General features: G+C 40.5%; 1 protein-coding gene across 3 annotated transcripts in view; it reads right to left on the bottom strand.

Moving 5' to 3' along the window:
• The window catches only part of taf12 (TAF12 RNA polymerase II, TATA box binding protein (TBP)-associated factor), a 37,811-nt gene extending 22,251 nt beyond the window's left edge, over positions 1 to 15,560 (bottom strand). Inside the window, exons 1-2 of one of the 3 annotated variants that reach the window (XM_048558392.2) lie at positions 15,446 to 15,559; positions 3,343 to 3,424 (exon numbers count right to left, since the gene is read on the bottom strand). In XM_048558392.2, coding sequence (XP_048414349.1) covers positions 3,343 to 3,411 — 69 coding nt within the window. In that variant the 5' untranslated portion in view covers positions 3,412 to 3,424; positions 15,446 to 15,559. Of the gene's footprint in view, positions 1 to 3,342; positions 3,425 to 15,445 lie in introns of all 3 variants that reach the window. The other 2 variants (XM_048558393.2, XM_048558394.2) reach the window with 2 other exon arrangements.
• Between the last annotated feature and the right edge of the window lie 200 nt (positions 15,561 to 15,760).

The raw sequence follows: 15,760 nt of genomic DNA, 5'->3' as shown, positions 1-15,760 counted from the left end.
CATTGTCACAATCACAAAACTTGTTAAAAATTGAATTTCATTTTCTACGCTTCTTTGATTGATTCACTCCAGTGCACTTACATGACAAGTATGAAAGAACTCTTAACTCAGCTTCATCAACCGGTACCAGCAGATTAATCCCTGCCAGTCAGCATTAAGAAAAGACGGTAGCCTCTCTGTCTAATGAGACCTTTTATTTGCTCATAGTTCCAAACATATCCAGACAGAAAAATCAGAAGCTTATGGGCAGCTTCTTAATTTTAGATTCAATAACAATATCTTGTGTGCTACAGTGCTCACAGTAAAGTTATTGGTAACAGTATCTCATTTAATAGAAGCTTTGCTTTCCTGTCTGGGCATTTTGGGATAATATGCATTTCAGTCAGTGACAGAAAGTACGATAACATCTGGTAACAATTTGTTAATCCGAATTAGATGTCAATGCTAACATGCTTAAAGAAAAGTTGTTTTATTGACATGAACAGGGAATTTCTTCTAAAACCAGACACTAGAGATAATAATGACTTTAATGAAACCAGATACTGATGCAATGCTTCTCATATTTAGTGGAAGTTGCCTGAAATCTTCAGCTAGTCAATCATATGTCAAGTTTTAAGTTACAGAAAACTCAACGCCAGAATTAAAGCCAAGTAGCTTTAACATGTGATTTATTGTTAATTTACAGCAACGTACTTGAACTTACATGTCTGCATCAATATTTTAAAGCAGGTCAAATCAATTTCCCCATTGATGTTTTGAATGGAAACATTATTTCAATGAACTATTTCACTGACTTAAAGTCAGACAACCGAACATGTAAAATAGGAGCAGTAGGCCACTTGGCTCCTCAAGTTCTACAAATTCAATAAATCATGACTGATGTTTGTGCTTTGAACTCAATGTACCCATATCCTCAAAAATCTTCGATTCCTGGCCTAACAGGAATCTATCCACTTCTATCTTAAAAATATAGAATGATCCTCCCACAGTAGTTGTCAGATGTAGTTGTTTGAAAGGTGTATAAAAATTAGATTTAAAAAAAACTCTTTTCTGAAAGGGATAATGGGAACTGCAGATGCTGGAGAATCCAAGATAACAAAGTGTGGGGCACGATGAACACTTTTCTGAAGGGTCTAGGCCCAAAACGTCCGCTTTTGTGCTCCTAAGATGCTGCTTGGCCTGCTTTGTTCATCCAGCCCCACACTGTCATCTTTCTGAAAGGGTGTACCTTAAATTTAAAACTATGTCAATCTAGTAAACCACCTAGGAATCATCTCCAATTCCTTAATGAGATGAAAACTGCACACACTTTTGAAGATGTGATCTCACCAATGCTCTGTATAGCTGAACATGTAGTAAAGGATAGCATACTATTAGCCCTCTTGATTATCTGCTATACCTGCATGCTAACTTTATTACTCATGAACTAGAACACCTAAATGTATTTTCATCCCCGAAATCTGTAGTTGTTCTCCATCTCATTAATGCTCTGCTGTTTGATTTTGCCTGTCAAAGCAAATGTCACATTTTTTCCCCAATATATTCATTCAATCTGCCAGCTTTTGACTGTCCAGTCAACTTATGTTGATATAATTGCAACTTCTTCTTCTTCTTCACCACAATATACTTTCCTTCTTAGCCTGGTATCACCTGCAAATTCAACTACCATGCCTTCGCTCCTCTCAATGTCACTGATGTAAATTGTAAAAAGCCAAGGCCTCAGCAGAGGCTCCTCGAAGTGTCACATTTTTGCACTTACATTTTCAAAATCCATTTCTTAAAAATAACTGTATTTGCATTAAACTCAGACAATTATTACTTTAGAAAAATTGATCAGGGTAAAACTTGAAGCTTACAATAAGTGTTAGAATCCAAAGAGAACAAAATAATGACTAAAGATGCACTGATATTACCGAAACAATTCAAGAAGCAATTGTACAATACTGATTTGCACTTCGTAAAGCAGAATGCATGATTATTTTTAAGAGAATGATTTACAAGCATTCCTAGCTATCATGCTTTTTGATCAAAAAGTCACGTATGTACTCAGCAACAAGAAAGTGAGCAGCCTGTATGACTGGGCTTCTGGCACAGTTTTCAGACATTAATTTTGGGAAGCTTCTCTGCTTTGAGAAAAAAAAATCTTCTCTAACGGAGTCCTAGATCATGAGATTTAGCAGTAGAAACTTATACATTACTGGCAAAGTTAATCTGTGCTTAGCAGCAGTGTGTTCTAAGGCAAATGCAGTTTGCTACTAAGTTTAAGAATACATTTTTAAATTTAGGAAATTAAGAAATACTTCTTTCGCACCAGTGGGTACACCATACATTTCAGAACACAGAAACGTAACTGATGCTGAAGGAAAAAAAAACTCTTTCCTAAGAGTCTTGCACCAGCGCTTGCCAAATATTTTTGCAGTGGGACCCCATTTTAAAGCTTAAAAATTGTGGTGCCTCCTTCAGTGAAAACTGGGATTGGGGCCTGTTGGAGTAGAGGTATACTACTGTTATAACTCTGGCAAAAGTTTCACATCAATTTCAATTCCCAAACTCCACTTTGGAAAACTCTGATCTATACATTTATAAAGCCAAGACATGCATTTTAAGATAATAAAGTGTGAGGCTGGATGAACACAGCAGGCCAAGCAGCATCTCAGGAGCACAAAAGCTGACGTTTCGGGCCTAGACCCTTCATCCTCCGAAAAGTCAGCTTTTGTGCTCCTGAGATGCTGCTTGGCCTGCTGTGTTCATCCAGCCTCACACTTTATTATCTTGGAATCTCCAGCATCTGCAGTTCCCATTATCTCTGATACATGCATTTTAAGTGATTGTTTTGTGATTAGTCTCATTTTCCTATTGCTTAAGATTGAAGGGAAATGGTTACTTATGGGCAACAAGTAGCACAGACCAGAAAGTGAGTTTGTTGCATGCGGCTGAGGCTTGATAGCCCAATTTGGGTGCTAGTGATGTGCCAGAGTTGGGGGGGGAAATTAAGTCAGATTTTAATCACAAAGCATCAATCTGCACCAGAAATATACGTATGAATATTCAGGAATACAGGGATTCCAGAGTCAAACAGCCTGCTGTCACTTATGGTCTGCCTCCAGGTACAACACCACTACCACTGTGGCAAGGCACCTTCAGATGGGAAGGAAAAAGAAACAGGATATAAGCATCCATTGCAAAATGGTGACTTCCTACTGGATTCACAGCAGATATTTGCAAATAGGTTATTCAATCACCAATGCGGAACGAGAAAGCAAAATTTAATTCAAAACTCCTATCCATGTTCTGCTGCTGCATTGTCTCACACCAGAGAAGGCCAACTCAGGCACTACTTACTGCTATCTGAGAGTCTAGATCTTTAATCACATCAGCTACTGCTGTAGGCCCAGATAATGAAGAGTTCATTGTGACATACTGCCTAAAAACAAACAGCAAGGATTAGGCCACATTTAGATTAACTGAAAAATGTTTGCAGTCCTAGGTTCAGAAGAGTCTTAAATAACAATTAATATTCTAAAAATTACTAGTACAGAGTAAAATAAATGCAAGATTAATTCAAAGAATAAGCTTGATAATTTCTAGAATATAAACTATTGGTGTACGGTGATTCGGTAACAATGATGGGATGAAGTTTTCTTTTAAGAATAGTAACATTTCCTTAGGATTGGAAAGCCACATCCAAGTCCGGTTTCTTAGTCCTCTCTCTCTCTATGCTCCAGAGGGATCAAATAAAATGTCTAGCCACAATAAAATGTTTTGCAAATTAGAAACCAAAAGCAAATTAAAGTAAATTAACAAATTATTTAAAACTTAAATTTGGGCTTCCCTTTCCATTTTGGGCCACTCACTAACAATTGGAGTGGCACGATTGAAGATAGGGTCAAGAAACCAACATGGTCAAACAACTTACTGACATTTACAGGAAGAACTGTCACCTGGGTGAGGCAAAACAATACTGTTGCTGCCCAAGGTACCAAAACTCAGCAATAGGAGCATGGAGACAGGGAGAGATAAAGACCATGTCTTTTATTTCCTTTATTTCTGAAATGTGGACGAGAAAGATACTATTTTAACCCAAGGAGACTGTTTAAGAGATGGATGCAGTTTTAAACACCATGCTTACAGGAGCACATTTTGAGTCGTACAGAACGTCACATTTTTCTCAAACTCAGAACAAAAGCAAACAGAGGTTCTGAACCAACAGAAAACTGCATGATAAAAAGGGCTGATTCAGGCACAATGGGCTGAACAGTGTCCCTTCTACAAATCCCTTACTGAAGGAGAAATAAATCACCTTTGAAGATAGCGAAAGGACAAATTCCCAATTACTGAATTGACAGCATGAGTATGCAAACAATATTGTGATAAGACAACAAGCTAAAAAAACGTTGAAAAGAAGAAAAAGAAAACAAACAATCATTGAATCCTGTGGTCCAGACTGGGGCTATCAAACTGTGCTTGCCAGTTATTTTTTTCCCTTTTCCACTCTTAATATCCATTACCTACATCTGTCTGTCTGTCTGTATGCAAGGGAAGGGGCTGGGAGGTAAAGTATAGTGGTGTGGAATTTTAATTTTAGTTTTAAGTTAGTAATTGATATTTCCTAATTGTCATTGGTTAAAAATAAACTGCTTATAATAAGCAAAGATCTTCTTAATTACAGAAACTTAGCAAATGTTTTCCTTTAAATGAAGTTTATCAACCAGATAAACTGGGAGTTTTGGATGGTTTGAAGAAATCTTTTCATATTTGTGACCACTCTGGGAAGAGTGGAACTGGATTTACAGCTAACCACGTGAGTTGCAGAGTGAAAACAAATTCAAATAAGCTTGAAGGCTCAATGGGCAGAACAGATACTTCTATTCCTATTTCCTTTTTCCTGTAAAGACTATCTTTCCACTTTACATTATTTTTGATTGTAGACTAAATTAGGAAGAGAGTTGTTTTAGAACAAAAGCGTAAGGAAGAAATTACTATACTAAGAAAAGGCAAGTTACTGAAACTTATTACAAGTTATGTTTACACTATTGCTTTCAATTAGTAGGGAGGAGGAGGTGTAAATAGATAACAGGGTTCCAGGGCATGCACAGAAAGTGAGATTTGACTGGTAACAAGTAGCTGATTGGTTTGCTCAATTGTCATCAGGCTGATTACAATTCAGATTGGTTCCTGGGTAGGTAAACAGTTTGTGGGTTTGATCAGTATAGTGAGAAGCTGCCCTTGGACCTCCAGAATTGAAGTCTCAATAGTCTCATGGGTAAAATGCTTGAAGCTGAAAGAATTAGTTGATTTCTACCCCCACCAGTTGCTTTGAAACATATGTTAGAGACTTTATAATTTGTGAATGCTGCCTCCTTTGACGTAAAAGAACAGAAAGCAAAATATCACAGAACTAAAGGACTTTAGAAACAAGTGGAACCCCTCATTGCATTGTTTTCAGTACTTTTTCTTCTCTCCATCGATAGCAGCAATTTTTAAAATTTCTGTCTGTGTGACATGAAAGGTTTTAAAATTAGGCTAGAGTTTTAACTAAGAGAGATTTATGTTGACAGTTCAAAGCTGTTGGAGTCTACTTCCTGGAAATATACAATAATTCTTGTTAAATGCAAAAACCTGGTCAGTATCTTGTGTTAAACTGAGTCGATCAGACAGGTAAACTGGTAATTTTGCATAAACTGGTAGAATTTTTAATTTGGTGTCCAATCTAGGAATAGCAGATCTTGAATACCAGGACTCTACCCCAGTTAATTGTAACACACATGCTTTAACACAAACTACTATCTGCTACTTTTGCTGCACTAACACCAACGTGAAATGTATGGTCATTTTTAACTTGGAGTTAGAGTCGCAGAATAATACAGTATAGAAACTGGTCCATGCTGACCATGGTGCCCACTCAGCTAGTTCAAGCTGCCCACATTTATTCCATATCTCTCTAAACCCCTCCCATCCACGTACCTATCCAATTTTTTTTTTTTTTTTAAAATGGTGCTAATGTACCTGCCTCAACCACTTTCGCTGGCAGCCCATTCCATATACTCACCACTCTCTGCCTGAAGTTGCCCCTCAGGTCGTTCTTAAATCTTTCCCCTCTCACCTTAAACCTATGTCTTCTATTTTGCTTTCAATTCCCCATCCCAAGGAAAAAGACTACATGCATTCATCCTATCTATGCCCGTCGATTTTATACACCTCAACAAGGTCACCCCTCATTCTCCTACATTACAAGGAATAAAGTCCTATCCGGGCCAAGTTCTCCCTTTAACTCCGGTCTACAAGTCCTGGCAGCATTGTGATAAATCTTCTTTGCACACATAGTTAAACTGCTATGTCTTTCCAAAAGCAGGGAGACCAAACTGTACACAATGCTCCACCAATGAGTCATGGCCTCACCAACGACTTATGCAATCATAATGTCCCAACTCCTACACCTCAATGCCTTGATCGAAGATGGTCATCATACTTTACACCTTCTTCACCAGCCTGTCCACCTATGATGTTACTTGCAACAAATTATGTGCTTGTACTCCTAGGTTGCTCTGTTTCACAACATTCCTCAGGACCTTACCGTTGACTTCATAAGTCCTATCTTGGTTGACTTTCCAAAGTGCAACACCTCTCACTTCTCCGTATTGCACTGCATTTACCAAACCTCAGCCTACTTTTCCATCTGATCACAATCCCTCTGTAATGTATGATAACCCTCCTTGCTATCAACGATACCTCCTAATTTTCTATCATCTGCAAACATACTAATCATTTCCAGATCACTAATGCAAACAACAAAAAAAAAACAAAGCTCCCAGCTCTGACCCGTGGTATACCACTAGTCACAGGCCTCCAGTCCCAGAAACAACCTTCAACCATTAATCTACTTCCTATTATCAAGCCAATTTTGAATCCAATTAGCTAGCTCTCCCTGGATCCCACTGCAACCTAGCCTTCATGATTAGCCTGCCATGCAGGGCTTGTCAAAAGCCTTACTAAAATCCATATGGACAACATCCACTGCCCTACCCTCATTTATCCTCTTGGTTACCTCTCTGAAAATCTCTAAAGGTTGGTCAAACATGACTTCCATGCACAAATCCATGCTGACTACCCCTAATCAGACCTTGACTGCTCAAATGTTGACTCATCCTGTTCCTCAGTATCATTTCCAATAACTCACCTACCACTGACGTTGGGCTCACTGGCCTAAGGTTCCTGGATTTGTCTTTGCTACCTTCAACAATGGAACAATATTAGCCACCGTCCAGTCTTCCGGAGCTTCACCAATGGCTAACGATCAAGCAAAAATCTCTGCAATTTCTTCCCTAGCTTCCTATAATGTCCGAGGATGAACGTGATCAGGTTCAGTGAATTTAGCCACGTAAGTGTACTTTAAGGCCACAAACACCTGTTCTCTCGTAATTTGCAAGTGGTCCAAAATATCCCTGCTTGTTTCCCTTATTTCCTTAGTATCCCCGATTCTCTATTCAGGAAAAATTGAGGAGAAATCTTCATTAAAAATCTGCCCCATCTCCTGTGGCTCCACAGATAGCTGGCCACGCTGCTCGTTAAGGGGACCTATTCTCTCCCTAGAATACCCTTTTACTCTTAATATAGCTACAGAATGTCTTGGGATTATCTTTAATCTTATCTGTCAGTTCCATCACATATCTGGTTTTTGCTCTTGTTCCTTTTCCTTCAAACAGGCTCACTCAAAATCGATCCCTGCTAGATCTGGACTAATGACCCCAAAATTGGCTCTGCTCCAGGTTAGCACCTTAACATGACAACCTGTCCTATCTTTTTCCATAACTAATGTTAAAAAACTAAGAGTGTTATGGTCACTGGACCCAGAGTGCTCTCCAACTGACACTTCAGTGGTATGGCGGCATGACGGTTCGCAATGCTGTCTCACAGCTTCAGGGACCCTGGTTTGACTCCAGCCTTGGGCAACTGTTTGTGTGGCTCTTGCACATTCTCCCTATGTCTGCGTCGGTTTCCTCCAACCATACAAAGATGTGTGGGTTAGGGTGGATTGGCCATGCTAAGTCGCCCATAGTGTCCCAGGATGTGCTGGCTAGGTGGATTCACCACAGGAAATGCAGGGTTACAGGGACGGGGTAGTTCTGGGTGGAGTGCTCTTCAGAGGGTTGATGCAGACTCAATGGGCTGAATGGCTTGCTTCCACACTGTAGGGATTCTATAATTCAGTCACTTGCCGAATCTTGTTTCCTAAGAGGAGGTCCAGTACTGTGCTAAGTGCCTGTCAGTTCCTAAAAGCAAAAATTCAAGTAAGAACGGCTTGCATTTATGTAGACATAAAATATTTCAAAACACTTTAGTCAATTAAGTACTTTTGAAGTAGAGAAGCTGATGTGATGTAGGGAACAGGATTCAGTTTCCACACAGCAAGATCCTGCAAATAGCAACATGATGATGGTCAGATAATTTGGTTTTGAGATTTTGATGGGAGATAAATACTATTGATGACACTGGGGATAATTTCTCTGTTCTCCTTCAAAAGCATATCAATTGGTCTTTGACATTCAGCTGAAAAAGCAAAAAGACTTTGGTTAAAATTTCTTACACCTTCAACAATGCAGCACCAATGTCAATCTAAGTTCTGTTCAATTCTCTGGAGTGGAATGTGAACTCTCAAATCTGAATCTAAGGGAAGTTTGCCACCCACTGACCAATTCTTTACAAAAGGAGAGTCACACAACTCACCATTCCCACCAGTCCATTGTTTAATAAAGGAAATAGTTTGCGTTTAATTACTTAGACATTGAAAATTTACTGAGATCACAGCTCAACATTTTACTTGGTAGCACAGAACTGGAATAATCTTGAAAAGAGTGCTGTTGAAGAAACACAAATCTGCCAAAATGTCAAACGATTGCAACAATTTACACCACAGCAGAAAATATTGCTGACTGCTTGGGATGTGAATTTTGATTTACCGACCCTTTACAATGGGGAAACCTATGAGGAAGTACAGGTTCCAGGGTAACTCATACAAGGAACGGGTTTGAAGAGGTACATTTTACACAGACAGATAGAAAAGATTCCAGAGTTAAAGAATACTACAGCCAGGAAAGTTCTGACCAGAGGAACAAAAGCATTACTGTCATCTTAAATGTGTTGAACTGCAAGTTTACAACTGGGGGACCCCTACAGAGTTGAGGGGACAATCTTGGAAAAAATAAGTCAGAGGCCCAAGAAATCTCAGCTTTTATTAGAATCTTTGAAACAGTTCTTAGGACAAGAGGCTGATCTTCCAACTTCTGATAAGTATCTGACTTGAACTACTGAGTATGCAAATCAAATGAGTGCAGAAATACTGTTGAGCTAATAGCAGGCCATTCAGCCCATTGAGTCTGCATCAACCCTCTGAAGAGCTACAAGTACCTCTGCTCACTGTATTTTTAACATTGTTAATATAATGGCCTATTTAATGTGTAGTTGCCAGTATTTATGTTCTTCAATTTTGGTGGTCAAATTCTTGTTTTAAACCATTAACCTTGTGGCTTAATTATTTAAATGCCTGTTTAGTTTTTGTTGTAAAACCAAAACAAGTTACTAGTTTTTACCAGGATCATAAAGAGTGAAAGAACAAACTCTTGCGTTTACACATTGTGCCCTTCATGATTAGAGTGCATCTGAAAATGCTTTTTAGTCATTAAAGTGCAGTCACTGTTGTAGGAAGGTATGAGAACAGACGAGAGATCATTAGAAAATAATCCCTTCCTTTGTTAATGATATTTCTTAAAATCACGGACTTTTTTTTAAAAAACAAATTTCAATTTTGCACATTTAAATCTCAAATTATAGGTTTCATATAATTATTATTATTCTAACAACCAAATCATTCCTCTTTTCTGACTTTCAAATAAATTGCTTCAGCGTCGCTGGGTCAAAATCCTGGAACTCCCTCCCTAAGGGCGTTGTTTGTCTACCTGTATGGTACATTGAGTGCATTAGTTCAAGACAGCAGCTCACCACCACCTTCCAGGAACAGGCAATAAATGCTGGTTAGCCAGCAATACCCATATTTCATGTGTGAACATTCTGTTTAAAACTGGGATTATTTAACTTGCAACACAATCCCAGTCAAGAAAAAGGCGACTTTAAGAAAAAAAAATGTAATACTCAAAGCACAGAATACCACCTTTGTGTGAACAGTGTGCACTTAAATGCTTACTTGGGAAATCATCAGGCCTTTTCAGATTAAATCTCATTGAACAATGGGGTATACAAATTTGAAATTTGCATCTCTTCAAGGAGTATTTGAGATAAGTAAATAAGAGTTAAAAGTGTCATGAGGGAATTAAACAGTTAAAACATGATTGTATTGCAACTGATCATAACGCATTAGAAAAGTATAATGAAGAAATGAAACACGCATCCCGCAGGACATTAGACACCATTAACAAATGTAATGTCACTGATCAAGGAATCTAGAACCATAAACTGCTCTGGGAACATGGGTCCAATATCACAATGGTTGATTGCCAAATTTGACTTCAATTGTTTTTCCCCCCCAAAGGTCTGGGATTAAAAACCATACATTTATGGTTATTAAAACCCACCTAGCTCATTAATGTCTTTAGGGAGAGAAATGTAATCCTCATCTGGTTTGGTCCACATGTAACTTCAGATTCCAAAAATGAAATGAAAATGGACAGACCACCTGATATTAACCAAGGCACCGGAAACAGCATTGTAAAGTCAACAGGTATATTTGCCAAAGTCTCCCTTACTTACATTTGGGGGTCTGTGCTAAAGTTGGGATAGCTGTCACACAGAGCAGGCCAATAACAGCCTGATAGTAATACATAATAAAATCATGCCTTACAATGTTCCAGACCACACCATCAAAACCTTGTGTCCACATGCAGCAAGACATGAACACGACCAGGCCTGGGCTGATAAGTGGCAAGCAAAATTCATGCCACACAACTGCCAAACAATGACCTTCACCAACAAGGCAGAATCTAAAATTTTACCCCTCAACATTCAATGCAGTTACCATGGCAGAACCCTCCCATTATCAACAACCTGTGGGTTACAACTGAACTTGAACAACCATATAAATACTGTGGCTACAAGTACTCGTCAGAAGCTAAGAATTCTGTAGTGATTGACTCATCTCCTGCCTTCCCAATGTTGTCCACCATCTACAAAAGGTAATGAACATGATGAAATACCTTCCACTGGCCCGGATGAGTACAGGTCCAACAACACAAGAAACTTGACATCATCCAAGACATAACTTGTTTGAACTATCTTCAACATTCACTCCTTTCTCCACTCATGCACAGTGGCAGCAGCATGTACCATCTGCACAATGCACTGCAGCAGCAAAGCAAGGCTCCTCTGACAGTTCCTTCAATCAGGCCACCTCTAACACCTTGAATGACAAAGGCCACAGTTACATGGGAACACCATTACCTGCAAAGTTCCCCTCCAAAACGTTCACCATCCTGATCTGGAACTAAACTGCTGTTAATTCACTGTTGCTAGGTCAAAATCCTGGCACTCCCTTATTAACAGCACTGTCAGCATTCCTATACTCAAAAGGACTGGAGTGGTTCAAGATGGTGTGTTGAACTGTGTTCTCCAGGGCAATTAAGAACGGGGAATAAACAGTGGCTTAACCAATGACATTCATTTCCCATGAACAGGTAAGAAAGATAAAACTTTATAAAAAAAAAACTTAGGTCAGTACTCTAATCCTGACCACCACAAAAATTCAGCTAAGTAGATCCTGATATCTTTCAATCCTAGGTTAAAGAAATTAGGTCTTTCTTCCCGTGGGGAGTTCTATCAATAATTCCACATCACCATTGGAAGTTCAGATTATGAGATATAGTTCAGCTAATATATTTAAAAGTTTTAATAATTATAAATTTATCTCCATGACATTTTAGCAGGAAACATTAACAAAAATATGCTGAGAGACTTAACCAGACAATGAGAAGTGTGCAGTTTTAATCACCAAATTGCAAAAGCAATTTGATGTGTTGCAGAAAACACAGTAAATATTTGCAATTATGTTATCGAAGCCAAAAAGCTGTTCGGAAGGGCTGAACCAGCAGCAGCATCTTTTAGAAAAAGATGAAAGGTGACCGGTAAAAGGCTTTCACAACTGTGGATGAGAGTTTGCTGAAGTATACATGGAGAAGGTGTTCCCACTTGTGAACAGTTTAGAACTACGGCCATAAACACATGATGATCATTAATAAATCCAATGAAGAAGTCAGGGGAAATCTGTTCAGACAGTGGTCAAGGTGATTACCATTGATGCAGCACTGGGGTATGTGCAGCAAGAAAGGAATGCATAGATACATTCTCAGGATTAAATGAAGTAGAATGAGGAGGACCATGTGGCATTAAAAATTCAGCATAGTGGCAGTGTCCTTAACTTTGGGCCAGAAGGCCCTGGCTCAAGTCTCACCTGTCCCAGGGGTTCTTAACATAGCCAAGCAGGTTAATTAAAAATAACTGGACAAGTCGAGTTGAAGCAGATTGTGCACAAGACTATTTATTGTCAATAATGTAAAAGCATTCATCAACTTTGTTTTTAAAAAGTGCTTCATGCACAATTAAAATGACAAACCAAACTTTTAAGTGAGCTCTTCAGTAAGACTGAACTGAAATATCTGTAGAATGGGATACTTGAAACACTGTAATCTAGAGAGAATGAAGAATTAATAATAATGTAGGCAAACATTCCTCTCCATATAGTGAAAAAGGCTAACATGGACAGCAATGGAAATATTGTAATCCACAATGTTTGGTAATGACATACAATAATGTAAAGAACAAAGTTGAAATAGACTACTCAGCCCTTCAGGCATCTCAATTATTTAGACATTAAAACCATTCCACACAAGCCCCACATCTCTTATCTCCTTTGGAAACAAAAAAATTCTCAATCCATCTTGAATAGACTCCAGAACTCCATGGGGTGCAGAAGTGCAATTATTCACAATCAACCTTTCCTGTCCTAGTGGGCAACACAGCCACATTTTAATTATTTTAAATTTTTTTTGTGTTTTATACACAAATAATCCAAGGTACAAAGGATCAGAACATTATCAAAGCAATTTATGCCATTATTCAATAATCATAGAATGGAGGTAGCAGCATTTGACACACAAGATTTCATCCAAAAAATGCTTAATTGTTTACCTAACCATGGTGAACCATGAAGCTCTCAGTGCATTTTACCGAGTTCAAGTGGTACTTTATAATCATTTGAGTATTCAGCATTTGTTTATTTTGAATTGTTAACGGGCGTAATTTATGTGCAGGCAAGAGCCTATGTGAGAGATAGCGAGTGAAGAGGCAGAGCACACTCTACTTCCCTCTCTCTTTGGGCCTGGGAAACAGCTATGGAGTCACAGTTGTACAGTATGGCAACAGACCCTTTGGTTCAACTCATCCATGCTGACCAGATATCTTAAATTAATCTAGTCCCATTTGCCCTGCATTTGGGTCACATCCCTCTAACCTTTCCTGTTCATATACCCATCCAGTTGCCTTTTAAACACTAACTCACTACTTTGGCAGCTCATTTCCACATTTGCACCACCCGCTGTGTGAAAATGTTACCCCTTTGGTCCCGTTTATATCTTTTGCCTTAAACCTATTCCCTCCAGTTTTGGACTCCCCTACCCTTGGAAAAAGACCTTCACTATTCACCCTATCCAAGCCCTTTGTGATTTTATAAACTATGGGCCTACATAAGAATACAGTGTATAACTGAGGGCAGCGCAAACTCAGGTTCTCTCTCTCTCTCTCTCTCTCTGGGCAGGTGTGAGTGTGTACCAGTGAGAGATTGTGCACACATGGAATGAGTTGAACAAGTGTAAACAAGGCAGTGCAAACTGCACTTCTCTCTCTGGAGAAGGGTCATTGGACTCAAACCTAACTGTTTTCTCCCTACAGATGCTGCAAGATCTGCTGAGTTTCTCCATCAATTTGTTTTATAGTGTGTTTCTGTGTGAGAGACCGTGCGCAAATAAGAAACCAGGGACAGAAAAGACACTTTTTTCCACCCCCCCTCTCTCTCCAGGCCTATGCATGCAACGGAGGCATAGGGAAAGTCTGAAAAAAATCAAAGTGAATCCAGCTGCACGATGGATCCTGCTTTTCTCTCCATCCCTCCCTAGGCCAATGACTGAGTTAATGAGAGACTCTGAGCAAGAGATCGGGGACAATGCAGACTATTTCTCACTCTTGGGGCCTGCACGTGAGAGAGAGACACACACACACACCAGGGGCTTCTCTCTCTCTGCAGGCTCTGAGTCTGTGTATAAACCAGGGGCTGTTCAGTCCCATTGCTGCCTCTCTGATCCCTTATCCATGTACCTGTCTGAAAATTGGTGTCCGAGAGTAAGTATGTCTATGAAAGACAGAATGTGAGAGTTAGAGACTGTACAGGGTCTGCGTGGATCTCATTTCTCTCTGGGCCAGTGAGTTAGACCAGGCAAGGGGTCTCCTCTCTCTCCGGACTTCAGCGATCCTCTGTGTCTGCAAGAAAACAGAAGCAGCACAGACCCTATCTTTTTTCTCTCTGTCCCACTCAACGCCTGAGGGACAGATCAGGAACTCCTCTCTCATTCCCTCTCTAGACAGAGCAAGTCTGTATGTGCCTGTCTGGGACAATGCTGACCGATTTCGTTCTGTCCCTTTCGACCTCAGTGGGAGACCAAAGATTCTGCTGTCCCTGTTTCCCGGTTTGAGTGTGCACGCGCCTCTCTCTCTGTCTGCCTGGGCCTGCGTGAGTGTCTCCGGGACACGTGAGAGTGTCTGTCTCTGCCTGGGCCCGTGAGAGTGAGTAACCGGGCCCTCTCTCTCTGCTTGGGCCTGTGTAAGTGTGTAACTGGGGCATGCGTGAGTGTCTCTCTCTCTCTCTCTGCCTGGGTCTGTGAGAGAGTGTAACCAGGGCATATGTGAGTGTCTCTCTCTCTCTGTCTGCCTGGGCCTGTGTGTGTGTGTAACTGGGGTGTGTGAGTGTGTCTCTCTCTCTCCTTCCCTCTGCTTGGGCCTGTGTGAGAGTAACCAAGGCATGTGCGAGTGTCTGTCTGTCTGTCTCTCTCTCTCTCTGCCTGGGCCTGTGTAAGTGTGTAACTGGGGCATGTGTGAGTGTCTCCCTCTCTGTCTGCCTGGGCCTGTGAGTGTGTGCCTATCTCTCTCTGCCTGAGCCTGTGTGAGAGTGTAACGGGGATGTGTGTGTGTGTGTGTGTGTGTGTGTGTGTGTGTGTGTGTGTGTGTCTCGGTGTCTGTCCGGGCCTGTGTAGGCCGCAGCTATAGGATCCTCTATACAAACTGGATGTAAATATCCCGCTTCCCCGCCCCTTCTTCCTCCTCCTCCTCCTCCTCCTCCTCCTCCTCCTCCCAGGAACGAAGCACGGTGAAGCCGAGTGGATCGATCACTCACCCAGGCAGGCAGCCGCGCCGCCTCAGCACCGGCGCCCTCCGAGCCGCGCCCCCGTCATAACGAGCACTCAGCAGCGGCCGCTCATAGGGAACCCGGAAACAATCAGCTCTGAGCCCTGACCCCTGACCCCTTACCTTCAGGTACCGACCCAACACAAAAAGAAAACACAAACAAACTTCAAAAAAACACATCAGCGCGATAGTTCGTAAAATAATTCGCTACGAGATTTTTCGACCCTCGGATGCTTTTATTTCCAGTTGTCTTCCACGAGGGAATGCGCACGCGCACGACTTCCGAAGATCTCGCGTGCTGACG

Source organism: Stegostoma tigrinum, chromosome 24, assembly GCF_030684315.1.
Source record: "Stegostoma tigrinum isolate sSteTig4 chromosome 24, sSteTig4.hap1, whole genome shotgun sequence".
In the NCBI taxonomy this organism is placed as follows: Eukaryota; Metazoa; Chordata; class Chondrichthyes; order Orectolobiformes; family Stegostomatidae; genus Stegostoma; species Stegostoma tigrinum.
This window is presented reverse-complemented; position numbering and strand designations above follow the sequence as displayed.